Consider the following 16516-nt stretch of genomic DNA (forward strand, 5'->3'; position numbering starts at 1 on the left):
TATTTTACCATAATAGACCGAAACTTAATGGATTTTAATGTGCAGTTTTAGTACAGAAATTGTCCATTACAAAGGACTGTTAGAGAAGATTGTTAGAGAAGACCATTTGGGAAAAAAAAAAAAAAAAAAAAAAAAAAAAAAAAAAAAAAAAAGCATTATCCATGGAGATCATTGGGATTAATTCATTAACTTTTTTTTTCTTTTTTTTTTTTTTTTCCCAGACCAAATTAAAAATTACATTGTGTGTTCTGTTCCTGGTTTATTTAGTTTTGATTCCTCCTCTTTTCAGTACCTAATGCTACTTAGTTTGGTTTGCAAACTGTTATATATGGAGTGGTAATTCGTGTCGAGAAAATGGTTGATATTAATAAAGAAGGGGGAGATTTGGTAATGTGGCCATGGGGGTTGGAAAGCCCCGTGGTTGAGATAACATTAGACTCTTAATGACGAGGCCATCAGGAATATAAAAGAGTTTAGAGGGAACAAAGAAGGGTGATTCAGGAGACTCCATGCAGTCTCCGGTTTCTTGTTCTCCAGATGGTTCTCTTGTTCTCCAGCCATTAAGGCATGGATGTTTCTGGGTGTTTGCTGTTGTTGTTACATTCAAAGTTGTTTGACCAATGAAAAGTTGTTTTGAAAAGAACTGCTGTGGAGAGAAGGGTATAAGAGGGAAGCCTGGCCTCAAAAAAAAAAAAAAAAAAAAAAAGAAAAGAAAAAAAGAAAAAAAAAGGGCAGCATGATGAAAAAGAAGTGAAGAGGAACAGGCTGGCAGAATGGAGACCAGGATGGGAACAGACATTTTGATTGCCTCATGAAGATAGGTTCGGCCAGACTCAGCAAACTGCTCAGAGAAGCTTGTACTGAAAGTCGCTGGAAACAGGCGCACTGGAGCTGGAGAGAAGCTCAAGCTGAGAGAAGCGGAGCCGCGCACACAACTGCCCCTTGCTGGTAAGCAGTTGCGCATTATGGGGAATCATACGTCCTTAGGAACAAAGACTGTCCTGGTAACCTTACAGCTTATTCTCCTTATTAACAATTGGACAGTTTATGACCCTGAAATATGGGACCAAACTGAGGTCAAGGTGTGGGACTCTGCAACTAAAAATGGCGAGGTTGCAGTGGGATTGCTCGCCACCTGGCAAGCAGTTTCTGAGGCCTTAAAGAGCCATGTGGGGCCACGTCAGAAATGTGTGGCTTGCCAGATAGTGAGGGAGCTGCGGGCTCCTTTACTGATCCGACTACTATGCCATCGGCCCCTCTGCTGCTACAGCCATCGAAGGCTTTTGCTGTTACACCCCCTGCTGACCTGGACATGCCTTTTGACCCAGGCCTATTGGCCTTGGAAAGGAGGTGGATATGTTTTTCTTTGATCTGGGAAGAACGGGATACATAAGGCCTGAAGACCAAGTTGCTTGACAACTTAAAGCGAGACATATTGTTCAGAAGGAATGGAAAATGGAGACTTGTTAAGTCATGGAACTTAAAGGATTGTTTGTTACTTTTTCTGATTTTACGTATGTATAGGCATACTTGATTTTAGTAAGTTATTGTTTGTTGCCTTTCCTGATTGTACGTATGTATAGGCATACTCGGGTTTAGTATGTAAAGCAATGTTCTGTGTATTTAGAATGTTTGATGTTTGTGTGTGCATGTTGGTGGAGCGTAGACTCCCCGCACACCCAGTGCTGTTTACTTGCCTTTTATACCTTTTAGAAATATTTGTTTTATAAATATTACAAAATTCAGATTGACTTGAGACCTCATTTATAACACAAACACTACTCAGAAATGCTTTATAGTTGCATTTCAAAAATCTTTTGTAATATCAGTTTTTCTTCAAAATTTTGAGAGGATCTTGTTTGCTTCTTGACACCCGAAACCAAGCTGATGCTAGATAGGTCCATTTAAAAAATGTTAGCTGTTCTTCAGGAAAAAAAATAAATAAATAAGAACCTTCATAATCACTAAAACTCAGGTGCAAATCTGTAGAGATGAAGTGGTGAGTTTGGGCTGCCCAGATACTACCTTCAGCTATGTCTAGATCAAATATCATTTCTGTAAAGCTGAAATCTTAAGGCTTGTGAATACTGTACCAATTTTTTTCCTCTCCAAAACAGGTTTGGAAACAAAATAAGAAATTATCATTTAAAAAAATAAAAAGCAAACTCTTTTAAACCTTTTGCTTCTGCTTATAAGGCTGCTATCTCCATCCTTCCTAGCCCCATGTGCAAGAGTATTCATTTCTCAAGTGCAAACTTGTATTACAGCTGAGAACTGAAATGCTCTTCAAAGACAGCAAAAATTTGCCATGCTAGCAAACTGCATTTTACAACATTGGACTCCATCTTAAGTGCCAACAACCCCAATAGATTTTTACAAGAGAGACGAGTTCACACCTCAAAGAAAGTATCCAGAAAACTGAGTTATCTACTTCATGTGTGCTGATATGCAGGAGGAAAAAATAGTAACAATAACAATAATAATAATCCTTGACTAGTTTAATAACAACACTATTTCAGTAGCATTTGGCTATGAGGATCTGAATTCAATTTAGCACCCATAATCAAACACTAAATGTGATAACTGCATCAAGCAACGAACATTCCCTTTAGCCCTGAGCACCCAAATGCTTTTGTATCAAGTATGGAAAATGGCACAGGAAAAGGAGGATTTTCTATGGGCGCATTTCTATTTATACTGATTTTGTTTCCAGTACTAAGAAGAATGGAAGTGAAAGCCAACAGCCTTTGGGGGCAAAACATTTCACAAAGAGCTCAGCGCCAGCCTTTAAACTATTGTGTGTCCAAAAGGAGCCCTTTAGAGGCTGCAGTGTATCTTTTTGCTCCCCAGCCCTGTAGATGAAGGGGAGGCTATTGTACTTACCTATGAGAGGCGAGGTGGGGGGCGAAGGGGGAATTATAATTAAGCTTAAAAACTGCGTATCACAAAGAGAGCTTTGTTACTCCTCCAGCCACCTCTCACACCTCAGCTCCTCGCAGCCTCCTTGCCAGCGACAGCCAGTCCAGTCTGCACCCACAGGTGAGCTCTTTTGGCCACTTGTGCAGGTCCTACAGGCCGCAGCACCCTGCTGTCTCATCTCACATGTACAAAGCTCTGCTCCGGCTTTGCTTGGGACTTCTGGACTGCTCAGGCTTTCCTGGCTGAGCATTACTGCCTGGAGTAATCAGCTACTCAAGAGCATGTATTTAGTTACGTTGGACAAGTAGAGAATACAGGAAATAACAGAGACGTATCCTGGGAAGAAATGAAAGTGAAGTGAAACAAGGGATGGACAGATGTTTCATTTTCTTACTGCTGGTCACAAGCATTTTGTTTTATAGAGGGTGGTCTGAACTGAAGATAAGTATTCAGACTAGGAAGTGAGTAAGAGCAACCATCCAAGGACACTCAGTGGAAGCATGCCGAGATCTCCACATGAGAGCTCAAATTGACTCAGCTGTCTAGTTTTGAGGAGAAAAAACACCCAAGAGCTACTACGAGTATGTGTGTCAGAACAGCATTAACTTGAAAGACTTTCACTGCTGTGGTACTTTATATGAAATTACAAGGTGCAGACTGAGGAGTCAAAATACATATCTTTAGTAAATACATATATTTTTTATATATATATATGTATTTCAAGCCACAGACTATCAGGAGAAGTTACTACCAGAAGACACTGGGAAAGGACACCTAGACCTAGTTTGGCCACCTGTGTCCTTCAAGCAGATTACCTCAGAGTTTGCTCATGGACAAAGAGCAGCAGGTCCTGCAGCCAAATATGAAAAGAGGTCTGTCTTTGTGCTCTCTGCCTTCTCCTTCTTGGTGTACCCCTCACACTTGTACTGCTCACTTTGAACACTTGCCTCCCACATACTCCCGTTCTGGGGCTCACCCTCAAATCCCTACCAACTTTTCTCATTTCTCTCACCCTAGGCGAAGTCCATCCTCTCATCTACCTACCACCAAGAATATTAGCTGGGTTGGTTGTGCCCAGGTGCTGACCTGAGGTTCAGAAGCAGGTCCCTGCATATGGAAGGGTTTTCCCACCCCCAAAGGAACAGATACCACAGCCTGAGAAACTCCATTTCAGGAACTGGAAGCATCTCTTTGGAAATGGAGAATATCAGCAGCTGTCATTTCAGACTGGGACCACTCTCTATTCCACAATACCTAAGAAAATTCAGACCCTTTAAAATGACAGAAACAGTCTCTGTTCAGAAAACACAACCTTTTAGGGACTCGTTCTGCTTTGACTGGGAGCTCTGCCAAAGATTTCAGCTGGGGGAGGAATGAGGCCCTTCATTTCAGTCAGTTAGAGTAAAACAGCACAAACAGCATCACAAATGCCCATCTGGGATGTTTACAGACCAGGAAGTCTGATTTCTTATTAACCTCCTCCTCAGAATATAGTGAAGTACTGGGGCTTTCTGCTTCTGACCATCTTTGTAGCATTGCATTTTAAAAACCCATAATCTCTAAAGCCACTGGTAAAAATCTACCTCCCTTTGGGAATTGTGAATGAGAGCTAAAAGCTTATGCCGGCCTTCTGTCTGACTGGACAGAAAAGAGCCTAGAAGAAAAGACAGGCACTCCTCATGAAGACCATATATCCTGCATCATGTGAACACAGGCATCAAAGAAGCTGCTCCAGAGCTTCAGACACATGTGATTTAGCACTTCTACAACTGGAAACAGATTTCCAAAATGTCTGTTATGTAGAGAAAAGGTTGAGGGGAAAAAATAGAAGAGCCAAGACAATATATTTGGAAGTACATGGCAGAAACTGCTAGTACACGCTGCGGTCCCAAACCCAGTGGGCTGTTCTTACTTCATTTGTTTCACGTAGGTGAGGATGGCCAGGATGTTTGCTTTAGTCGTGGGCAGTGTGACAAGAATGGGATGCCCAAATAAGGTCCCTCAGGATGTGTTTAACAATGCTGGGTAAAGTCTGTGGTGAAGGCTCATGCATAAACATACTTACAGAGCATCCACTGTACATACTGTCGACTTGGTGCGTCATTATTCCTAGAATAACTACTAGAGAGGCACTCCACCCTTGTACTTTCAATGCTGAAGATGTGATTGTCCCAGAGCCAGTTATTACAGTGATTTTAGGAAGAGGAGGGAGGGAAAAAAGACCCCAGTTTCTCTTATGTTTTTGAAGTGACACAATGCAAATAAAAGTGTTAAAAGCAGAGTTAGTTTCAAATCTGTCAACTCAAACTCCCTTGCAATCTTTGAAACAGTAGAGAGCACGAGGCTTTCTGAGGCCATCTGAGATACCTGGGAACTGCAGGGGCAATTCCTGCCCAGCCTCACACACTTACCACGTGGCTCCTAGCCAGGGGGACAGGCTGACTGAACAGGGATGGTGAACATCTCTCTGTCCCTAGATAGCCAGAGTTCCGCAAAGGGACAAGCTACACACCTGTTTAAATAAGGGTCAATATGCTTTATTAAGCAACAGTGCTACAGGTGCTCCTACGTGATCAAGGTGGTCTAACACTGTGAGGGAACATGCCTCTTTACTTATGGGAGAGTCCTGGAAGGCAACCACATTATGTTGATTTTTTTAAATAGCTTCTCTTTAATGTGATTTTTTTTGATGGTGCATAAAGCACTTCCAAGGTGTCTGTAAAAGGTAACTGAGAGCAAATAATTTGTAGTAACTTAAATTTGTAATAAAAAGCTTGCCTTTCCCCTGAAAGTCCTCTGCAGTTGACTGAAGTGATAAACAATAGAGGAAAGGAGTTACTTTGCTAGCAGCTGAAGAAGAGATGACACATAGCTGCTGAGATCAGGGTTTTATAGAGTTGAACATATAAATTTTGATTAAAAAAAAAAAGAAAAGAAAAAAAAAAAGAAAAAGAAAACTAAGGCTGAAACATGACATCATTAAGCTAGGGGGAAGTCAGAGTTTAGGATGCTCCCATGAACCTAACACACTTCCCTTTGTCTACAGTCTTGTGTATAATTTACTTAAATTACAGAACTTTCCACCATACATTTACTTTACTCAGGACAGAAAGTTATCTTGTTAATTTACAGATATCCAGTGTTTTCTGTCCACTGTTTGCTGCATGTGCTGTTGTCACACTTAGAGCACACTTTGTACTCTAAGTGTGACATGTACTGGTGAGGTACTCAGGCATTACAGCTGAGGCACCTAGCACAGTCAAACCTGTGCTGCCTCAGCAGGAAGGAGGCAGCAGGAGTAGGCCTGGGAGCAAGGCATGGCAGAGGGGAAGAGGAGAATGGGATCCAGTAAGGTGCTGAGCATCAAAAATTTTCTCAAGCACCTGCAAGCCAAGCCCAGCACTGACAAAAGCTGTCTTGGTTGGTCAAACGTCTTAGAACAATACAGAGAGCTAAAAAAGCAATATCAATATATGTGGTAGAAGTTGCAAAAATATTGTTACTACTGATATAACAGCATAATGATAAAAGAGAAATAAGGGTGGTTACTACTTCTAACTGATGCAGCTGAAAAATCAAGCAAAGAGTTGAATGGGTAGGAAAGTGGCATACCAAAAGAGAAAATAAATGGATCAACCAGGAATAAAAAAGAAATGTATTGTTAAGAAAAAAAAAAAACACACACAAAACAAACCACCGACAGTGTACATTGATAGGTTTAAAACAGAAATGTAAATGAAAAGGCAAAACCTACATTATCACCCTCAAAAGTAGAGAGTTTAGCCCAGTTGCTAATACACAACTCAGCAAAGTCAGGGGTTTTGCTGACTCTCTGAGAAGCTTCTGAAAAGCCTAACAATTTAAGCGTATGAAAGAACTCTTTGCTTCTTTGAGACATTAAAAAAAAAATAAATAAAAATCAGGTTCTCACAACTGCTGTGTGCTACCACAGGGCTTGAATGCATTTTTTAAACACCTGAGAACCATTTCTCTGTAGTTAAGACACCAAAGAGAGATCAAATGAGTGCATAATGGTAAGCATAGGAAGACTTCATGATGAATATGAAATATCAAACCAGAAAAAGTGCGTTAACAAAAAAATCACAAAAATTTCCAAGAGGACTCAGTACCCTATACGTGCCTCTTGTGGAAAATTTTGCAACTACTTCTGAAGTATCCATATCCACATTTCCATGGTAGTCTAATGAAAGGGAGCAAAAGGCGAATGAACAAACAAAAAATACTTTTGTTTGAATGCTGAACCAAAAAGCTTCAGTAGATAGTTTCAACAGTAAATAGATGCATCACTTAAAACAAAACAAAACAAGAACTCCTTTATTTATAAGCTATTTTTTCAATTAAGATGGCAAAGCATTTCAGATGTTATAACCAGTGAAAGATTTGTACCCTAGAATGTCTCTCAGTGAAGACAGTTTTGTCAATCTACTCAGCTTAAGATATGACCCTTATACACTTTGGCTAAAAAATGCTGTCATTTACACAGGTGTATATACAATGACGCAAGCCTCTAGATTTACACAGGTGTGACAGAAGTATTTGGCAGAAATATTTTGCTGATTTAAAAAAAAAAAAGAATCACATCAACTTTTACAGTTGTGTCAAGCTATAACATATTCTGTGATGATGGCACTGCTCCACAGGTTCTTCATAGAACTAAAAATTTTGCACACTGTGTCTAACTAAAGACTAACTCACTGATATCTGTGCTTGGAATTGGTGAACTTAAGACTGCTACACTTAATATCCTCGTGTTTCCTTTTAAAAAGTGACCAATTTATTGTTTAGTATTCTTTTCAGTTCTATATTCATTTTAAAAAGAAATCTAAACACTGCCTAGTTTGTGACCTGTTATTCCTATCATCAGTGTTTTACCTGTATACCCAATTTCCCATTAGTACAGCATTTTCTTACAATAAACAGAACCATATTTTTTTTAATCTCTTTTTTTTTTTTTTTTTTTTTTTTTTTTTTTTTTTTTTTTTTGTAAAACCACAGGACACTGGCAGGACAACTGAAAAGCAAGTTTCATTTCTTGGAGTGTTTTTTTAACATTGCTTTACATTTATTACTTTTTCAGTTTGGTCATGTCTCTAAGTAGTTCTTCCAAGCTTTCTTGCTGTACCTGAAGTAATAAAAATGTGACAATATGAATGTTTTAGTCTTGATTCAGATCTGAGATCTTCTGGCCATGCTAACCAATATGACTCTATAAAAGACTGTCAGCTAGATCTGCAGTGCAGGTTCTTGAAGATTCTAAGTATTTTGCCTCTAATTTTAATTAGTTTTGCAGTTAATGTTTGGCCAACTTCAAATTAATTAGTGACTCAAAGAGGAGAAAGAAAAGGGAGAGTTTATTTGAAATGGGCTGCACTTGCTTCAAGTTTCACTTGCTTAAACGGGGTAGCACAAGTATCAGTCCAACAAGGTCACTGTTAAACTTATACTATAATGAAGAGGGAATCAGGCCCAGACCAACCTAATGTCAGCTTTTGATACAGCTGTGGAAATTTTTAGTAGCATTTGGTATTTTCACCAAATCAGAATGTCATTTGGAAACTGAGAGGGAGGTGGGAATCTAAATAAACATCTATGAGGAAAAAAAAAAAAAAAGATAACTGAAGTTTAAAGGGTCATTCCCTTCTCTTCACAGAAAGGACGGTGGAGTGCTCTTCCTGGATTTAACAGTAGGGGCGTGGGAAGCTCTCAGATGTGACAGGGTTGTAGATAACATTTGAACATATGATTAGCTTTTGTGAGCTGTCTTTAGAAACCTTACATTTTTCCCCCCCGCACCTTACCCAGAGATCCTACGTGCTTTCCTTCCCTTGAGGTTTTGGGACACTTAAAATGTTGCTTTGACAAAAATCAAGGATGTGGAGAAGTTTTTCCTGTGTGATGTCATTTTGCTGCCCTTTATAAGCCTCTGCAAAGAAGAAGGGAACCTATCCGAGAATTCTCACTCCAGGCACATGCAAACAAGGGAAAGCAAGAAGCACAGAGGAGTATCAAGTTTCAGATACCAACCAGCCACGACGAACAGAGAGCCATGCAACAGACTAGTCCCTACTGCTGCCTGGAGCACATGCTGCTTGTACTCTGTAGCCTGAAGGCTACAGTCGCCTTTCCCAACTCCTCTCCACTGCTGAATCCCAGCTGGGGGAATGGAGATCGCCTGATGCACCTGTATACATCTTCAGAGAGGAACAGCTTCCATCTCCAAATCAATGCTGATGGCTACATTGATGGTGTTCCTCATCAAACCATATACAGTAAGTAGCTTACTACGGACCCTCAGTCTTTATGGGAACAGGGGAGGGAGGACAAGACTTTTGTTTTCTTGCTACCTGTAGAAAATTCCATCCTCTTGTTAGGCATTGGGACAGAGGAGTATAGCTATGGGTTGGAAAACATACACAATTATAATGCTTCTTTTGATTAACAAATAAAATTGCTTCAAAGAAATATAGCAGGTGGGAAATTTCTTTCATTGTCTCAGAGCACTACATTTCTATGGTTGTTGTAATCCTCTTCAAGCAAAAACTACCTGAATTATCCTTCACTGCATGATTTTACCTACAGTTTCTTGTGGAAGTTCCTATTAGAATTTGGTGATATGTCCCAAAGAGCTACTTCATGTTGCAGTGACAGCATTGTACTGAAGAAAGTCATCGCAGTACCGGTTGGGGAACTGATTGTGTCCACAGAATCTTTATTCTGGGGTAGAGAGCTGCTAAATACTAAAACTAGGTTATGTCCTTTCAAATATAACTGTAGCTCTCTTTATTTAAAATTGGTTTGTAAGGCAACCTTCGAATTCTTATGTCTGAAGAAGGTGCGTGGCACTAATTCAGCAATGTATAGAACATGGGTAAATAAGCATGACATGTTTGATTAAATGGGGGGAAACTGCAGAAGGCCAGACTGTCATAAATGAAGAGCTACGCCTTTGGAGTTCATAAGAAGTAAACATCCCCTTTTGTAACGAAAATCTTCTATCATAGTTTATTTTCATGGAAAATTCAGGTATCCTTGGCTGAATGCCTGCCCAAACAGCATAACTAGTTAAAAAAATGTTGTTGCTCTTGTTGTTTATTTGTTTGTTACATTTTATTTTTTTAAGACATGGGGTTATTTCATAGGATTCCAAAATTACTTCTCTTCTAGCATCACTCAAATCACAAGTAGCTATGCACTATAAAGTCATTTATTTCATTACCACATAGCATGTTCTTCACCCACACAATGCAAAATGTAAACACATCTTGTGATATTTGTGTAGAAGTATATAAGGGAAAAAAAAAAAAAAAAAAAGATATTTTGAAAAGTTGTAATTTGTTAAGGAGAAAAAGGGATCAAGTTTCACTATTTTTTCTTTTAAGGAATTGCTGATGAAACACTTTTAGGAATGCCTGTGCTGTCTTGCTGCTATTCTTCCTGCATATTTATAGGTTTTATAAAATTCACTTTTAAGTATGTTGGTCAAGAACCAGGGAGAAATTGTCGACAATAACAGCCAGCAAAATATCACGTTTTGCCAATGTCTGCCTTGAAACAAAACCACCTATATTTGGAATGTTAGAATAGTGGAAATCAGACAAAGGGGTCATGAAAGGGAAGGTGACTGAATCTCTGCCAGGTCGCCACAGTGCCACTCAGACACCAGGTAAATAAGAAGTCCAAAGTGCTGCACAGACTGGGCAGAGGCTGGGTGTATACACCTCTCCTGGGTAGGACCTAAGCGTTACAGAGGACACCAAATCAAATACAGCACACTCAGTTTGAGAAGATGACAAGCCATCTACTGTGATCAGTGGATCAGGGGAAGTTAGTTTTCCCCCTTTAGTTGTCATGAGGGAAACTGCACTTGGAGTACTATAGCAACCCCAGTTCAAGACGCATGTGGAGAAACTGGAAATGGTCTAGCAGAGGGTTTGCAGATTGCCCAGGCACCTTGAGCACAAACTTTTGAAAAAGATTTAAGGAGGTGATCTTTTTAACACAACAAAAAGGAGGTTAAAGATAATCTAATACCACGTAGCAGTTGCTATAGGGCAGTCATAAAGATGAGGGATCCAAACTCCTCGTTGTCATGGCTAGTGACAGAAGAAAGGGTAATAGCCCCAAATTGGGGTTTGGGACTTCAATTAGGATGTTAGAATAAAATTGTCTTTGAGATTCTACTACCGTACTGGAACAGGGCACCCAGAGAGTTGGTAGCATTTCCACCCTGGGAGCTGTCCAAAGCTCAGACAAAGCCACAGCTAGATCTAGGGTGCACAATAGTCTCAATTCACATGGTAAGTGGGTTCAGACTCCTCAGAGGACACTTCCAGTCACCATTTCTGTGGACCAGTAAGGCAAAGGTGCAATGTCGAACTGGGTCCTGGATTTGACATCTTTGTTTTCTTAAACAGGTGCCTTAATGATCAAGTCTGAGGGTGCTGGCTGTGTAATAATCACAGGTGTGAAGAGTGGACGCTACCTATGCATGGACATGAAAGGAAACATCTTTGGATCGGTGAGCCACCTTTACTAAGACTCATTTAGGGCAAATCTGTATAGCTACAGCAGGAGGATTCAGGCTTAAGCAAGCTGACAACCTGCCATTTAAATTAAACTTTCCTCTCTTTTTTGTTTGTGTTAAATTGTAGAGCTGAATTCCTGCTGGGATAAATGAGAGCAGAATGAGATCCAATGAGATCTTACAGTCTTGCTGTAGTGTAGATCCACAGGTTGGGAGTAGCTCAAACAATGCAGACCTCTGAAAGAAAACAGTGCTATCTGAATAATACCTAAGTTGAAAATGTAGGCACCCATAATAGATTTGCGTTTAACTGAGCTTGAAAACACCCTGCTGAAAGAGCTCATTCCTCTTTCCATCTTTAATTGGTACTTGTCTTTTACCAATTGCCTTTGATCACAGTTGTCACAGTTGTCTTTTTTTTTTTTTTTTAAGCATTACTTCAATCAAGAGGACTGTGTGTTCAACCATAGGACACTGGAAAATGGATATGATGTGTACCAATCTCCCAAGCACAACTTTCTGGTTAGTTTAGGCAGAGTTAAACAAGCTTTCTTCCCTGGTATGAATCCACCACCATACTCCCAGTTTTTGTCCAGAAGAAATGAAATCCCTTTGTTTCGATTCAACACACCTGAGCCCCACAGAAATACTAGAAGTGCAGATATTGATCCAATGGATCCTCACCAGATCCTGGTCCCACAGAGAAAGGTCTCTGCATTAGGATCTCAGCTGCAGCTACAAACAGACTTTTCCCACATGCCCAGGGAACCCATGAGAATCAATCAGAATGATGTGGTGAACCCAGATGACCCACATGCCATGATGGATGCCAGGAGGTATGCGAGTCCTCGCTTTTATATTACAAGATAACTGGGGCCACCTGCAAATTGATGACATGCGTGAGTGAATATAATAGACAAAAGGAGGTGCCTAGCACACTCAATTTCTGACTCTTAAGATGGCTATTAGAAAACTGAAAGATACTGGGAAAAAATACTGTATTTCAAATTCTGTCCTTACAGATGACAGCTTACTGAAAAAAAGAAAAGAAAAAAAAATAGAGTTGCACTCTGCTTTACTGGAAAGAAGAAATTTTCAAAAAGAATAATACAAACCAAATATTCTAGGGTCTGAATTACCCTTGGTATGCATCAGTGAGAAACAAAATTCACTGGAATGAATGGGAAACTGATGTAGCTTGGAAGATACTTGGGCCCTGGAGCAATTGATATTCCAGCAGAGGCAGAGAATCCTCTTACCAGCTCACTTGCAAGCACAGCAGACTAACTAACCAATGGTGTGTTATATTATTATATAAAATTTATGATATATGTTTTTAGCTGTTAAGATTGGAACTTTGTCTCTTTTCATGCCTATAAGAGTTGAAAAGTGACCACTCTGCTGTTAAAAACAAACAAACAAAACAAACAAACAAACAAACAAACAAACAAAAAAACAGCACACATGGAAAATGTAACAACTGACAGGAGAACAAGGATCAAATAATTTTGTTTAGGAAGAGTCATTTCTGACACATCTTGATTCCAAGCTGAGGTTTAGAAACAGAGGAGCTGATTTCACCATTTTCTTAAGTCCTTTTCTGTCACACCTCTCTATTCACTTAGTTGTAATGATGTGAAACATAATGTAGAAACATTCATTAATTTTGCATATTTCCAACAGAGACATAAGTAACAGAAATATTAATAACCAATAATGTGTCAAATAGGTTGTTTTGTTTGTTTGTTTGTTTTGTACAGTGTTTAACTCTGCACAGTGCTTGGGGAAAAAAGTCCCCGCAAATTACGCCTCATAGACATTAAAATATTAACAGTTAATGCAGACTCTCATCTAATAAGTGAAAATGAGTTGTGTATTTAGAAAAGGAGAATCTAAGTTTGGCATCAATGTTTTTATCTAATTCTGAGCAGGTATCAGATAATTTATGTCTGTAAGAATGAAATGACCTTAATGTGATCAAATCTCTAAATGTTGACAAAATTTAGACATCTAGATTGGAATATGCTATGGTAAGTTTATTTGTCAAAATATAACCTAAATATATACATTTGACATTTACAAATCTTTAGTTAAGATGAGATATGTGCAGAGCAGAACTTTTCATTGTAATTTAGGTGTCAAACTGTTAACTGGTAGAATTCAGTATAGCTTCACTGGTTTTAATGAAGCTATATTCAGGACTCAAAATTGTACACATATTTAGTTATTTTTCTCCTTTATTTCTTTTACTTTTAATCCTATCTTCCTGGGAGTAAATTTGAGTAATTCTGAAAAAGCTATTCTTGATGTACTCCAGCAGAAATCAATAGCATCAGAAATCAACAGCTGGAGAAAAATCCAGTGTGGTGGATATATGAGAAGGGTTTTACATCTTGGTGTGCATGTGCTTTCTGTCAAGATGCAGACCCTTCTGTTTTGTTTACTTAGTATATTTAACAGTCTGACACCATTCTGAAAATAGTACATTTGGCCAGTTTTATTGGCAATAACACAAAATATGTCAGGCTAGATTCTGGTTCTGTTCTTCCTACTGTCTGGTGAAGTAATTCACTGAAGTGACTGGAACTGCATCACTGTAACAAGATCAAAGTAAGACCCACTAAGTTCTTTTTTTTCATGGAAATTCTGGATTTAGCACAGGGTCTGTCCTGCTGACAGCATTTAAAACATATTTATATATGCATATATAGTGATACACATACAAAATATTTATTTATTTACAACCTCCAGGTAGTTATGTTAGGATAATCATAAGGCCTGATTCTGCTGCTACAATAGTTTTGCCACTTGGCATGATTCTCAATTCATACAAGTACCCAGGAGCACAGGACAATCCAAATGATTAGGATTAGATCAAGAATTGGGTCTCACAATTTATTATTTTTCATCCTCTAAATTCATCATGTTTATAATTATCTTCTAAGGAAAATAAGTGATTATAATGGACTGGGAGAATTGAAGAGCAGGGGTTGTGTATTTTCTTGCTTATTCAAAATACCACAAGACTCTTTACCTCGTTGTTTATGTGGTGAACAGGTATCATTTTATTTGTGTTTCAGTTTAATATTTTTACTTATTTCTTTACCATTCTTCTTGGCTTTTTCTCCTTGACACCTCTGGACTGCAATCACACAAGCAAAAGTTTAATTTTGCATAAATTGTTCTAAGCTTCAGAGAGCGCTCCAGGTCTATGAGTCAATATATTTATAACAGTTTTAATCGTGACAAATTCTGTCTCAATCCATATCAAGCTTTGATGACAAAATCCTGTGGGGTTATATCTCTATGCCATCTCTATATTTATGCATCATAACAAAGTAAGAAGGGTTGCTCACTCCATGAGTAGCCAGGAGATTTAGTCCCTATGCTAAGAGTGAATGCACAGTAATTTTTGCATCAAAAACATATTTGTAATTACAAAGAAATGTAGTGAATGTGTCAAAAGAATTAGTTGTTCAAAGGAGATGCTGGCCATCACCAGCTAGTAAGAAAGCATTACTTTATATTTTAATATTGCAATATTTATTTATTTATTGGAGTGGGTCTGAAGTCCCATATAATATTTATAAATATTTATATCAATGTATTATAGTGACCATTTCCTTTTATAAAATACCAATAAACTTTTCTTTCTCTCAGAGTGGTGGATTTTGCATTGTTTGTTCAAGCCCCCCATTTCAGAAAAAACTTGAATGGACAAATGGTACTACCTGTGTCTGATAAGTGAGTCCTACTGTCCTCTGTGATTCTCAGCTTCATAGATTGCAGGTTCCTGGGTTTTTCATGTACCAAACCTGCGAAAGTTGTGCGAAAGATGATGAGAAAAACAAAGCCTTAGTGGGTCTAAACTGACTGTGAAGAGATTGTTACCTTTACTGGGAAACTGCTTGTGCAACACAGAAGTAATGGAAAACTGATGGTCTAACAGTTCGGTCCTACTGGGAAATGCTTGTGATCCTGACTCAATCTTATAATAAAAGGCATTAGGTAAATTACTGTTACTTCTATCTTATTGCTGCTCATACAAAGTATTCTTTCTCCATTCCTAAGGCCATGATCAGGCTGTTTTGCAGCAAACAGGTCACAGATTGAAAAAAATTGCAGATACTCCCTTTCTGCAATGGTATCCAGGCCCACAAAGACCTAACAGACACCCTCAAAATGGCAAAGGGCCCATGGGTCTGATAAATTATCTCTTTGTAGTGCTCCCTCACCACAGACACTCTGTGGATCTCTGTACTGTACACTCACTCTTAGTTATATATATTATATTACATATAAAATATATATATTATATATATATATATAATATTATAATATATATATTATATTGTACCACAGTACTGTTGCACTTTGTGACCAGGAAGAGAGTGGTCTTCAGTGGGAGAGAGATATCAGGTAGGTGGGGGTCTCTCCTCTCTCCTCCAAGACCCCTTTCTCCTCCCATTGCTGTAAATTTAAACCTGTGTACTTGAAGGAGGAAGAAACACAGCAGAAATATTCAATAAACATTGAAGCACATGAAAAACTTTATAGAAACTTCATTAAAAAATCAGCTTGTATCATTTAGTTTTACACACATTTGAAATCTCCATACTGCCTTGGGACCTTTTGAGCTCATTCACAGTAAGGTGTGCACAGAGAAATAAAAAGAAGCATGCTGCAGAGCAACCATACCATGAAGAAGAAATGGACTAGGAGATTTCTGGAATGTATGGAGGATAACTTCTTCACACAGGTGATGAGGGAGCCAACCAGGGAAGGTTGACTTGTTTGTTAACAGGGAAGGTCTTGTGGGGCTTGTTGACTGGAAGTGATCTTGGGCACAGTGATCTTGAGATGAAAAAAATTCACAATCCTTGGGAAACCAAGGAGGGTGATCAGCAGAGTTCTGCATTTTTGGAGGACTGCTTTTGGCCTATTTAGGGACCTTGTTGACAGAGTCACTTTTGGAGGCAGTTCTAAAGGGCAAAGGAATCCAGGAAGGCTGAACATTCTTCAAGAATGAAATCTTGAAGGCACAGGAGCAGG

At 38.9% G+C, this 16516-nt stretch overlaps 1 protein-coding gene across 2 annotated transcripts; it reads left to right on the top strand.

The window, feature by feature from the left end:
* Positions 1–936: 936 nt before the first annotated feature.
* FGF23 (fibroblast growth factor 23) lies at positions 937–15075 on the top strand. Of its 2 annotated transcripts, XM_084509762.1 has the most exons (4): positions 937–1539; positions 8591–9209; positions 11355–11458; positions 11897–15075. In XM_084509762.1, exons 2-4 carry the CDS (start codon positions 8987–8989, stop codon positions 12332–12334), a joined length of 765 nt encoding a protein of 254 aa, XP_084365888.1. In that variant the 5' UTR covers positions 937–1539; positions 8591–8986; the 3' UTR covers positions 12335–15075. The 2 variants fall into 2 exon arrangements, with proteins under 2 accessions (XP_084365888.1, XP_084365887.1); XM_084509761.1 differs by lacking the exon at positions 937–1539 and having other exon boundaries at positions 7908–9209.
* The last annotated feature ends 1441 nt before the right edge of the window (positions 15076–16516 follow it).

The sequence above is a fragment of the Aythya ferina genome, assembly GCF_964211825.1.
Source record: "Aythya ferina genome assembly, chromosome: 1".
Classification (NCBI taxonomy): Eukaryota; Metazoa; Chordata; class Aves; order Anseriformes; family Anatidae; genus Aythya; species Aythya ferina.

What these genes read in the sequence shown, in the direction of transcription:
- FGF23 (XM_084509762.1), top strand. Translation starts at nt 8,987, where the DNA reads ATGCAACAGACTAGTCCCTACTGCTGCCTGGAGCACATGCTGCTTGTA. An exon ending in TCCTCATCAAACCATATACA is followed by an intron (nt 9,210 to 11,354) that starts GTAAGTAGCTTA and finishes TTTCTTAAACAG; the next exon opens with GTGCCTTAATGATCAAGTCT. An exon ending in AAGGAAACATCTTTGGATCG is followed by an intron (nt 11,459 to 11,896) that starts GTGAGCCACCTT and finishes TTTTTTTTTAAG; the next exon opens with CATTACTTCAATCAAGAGGA.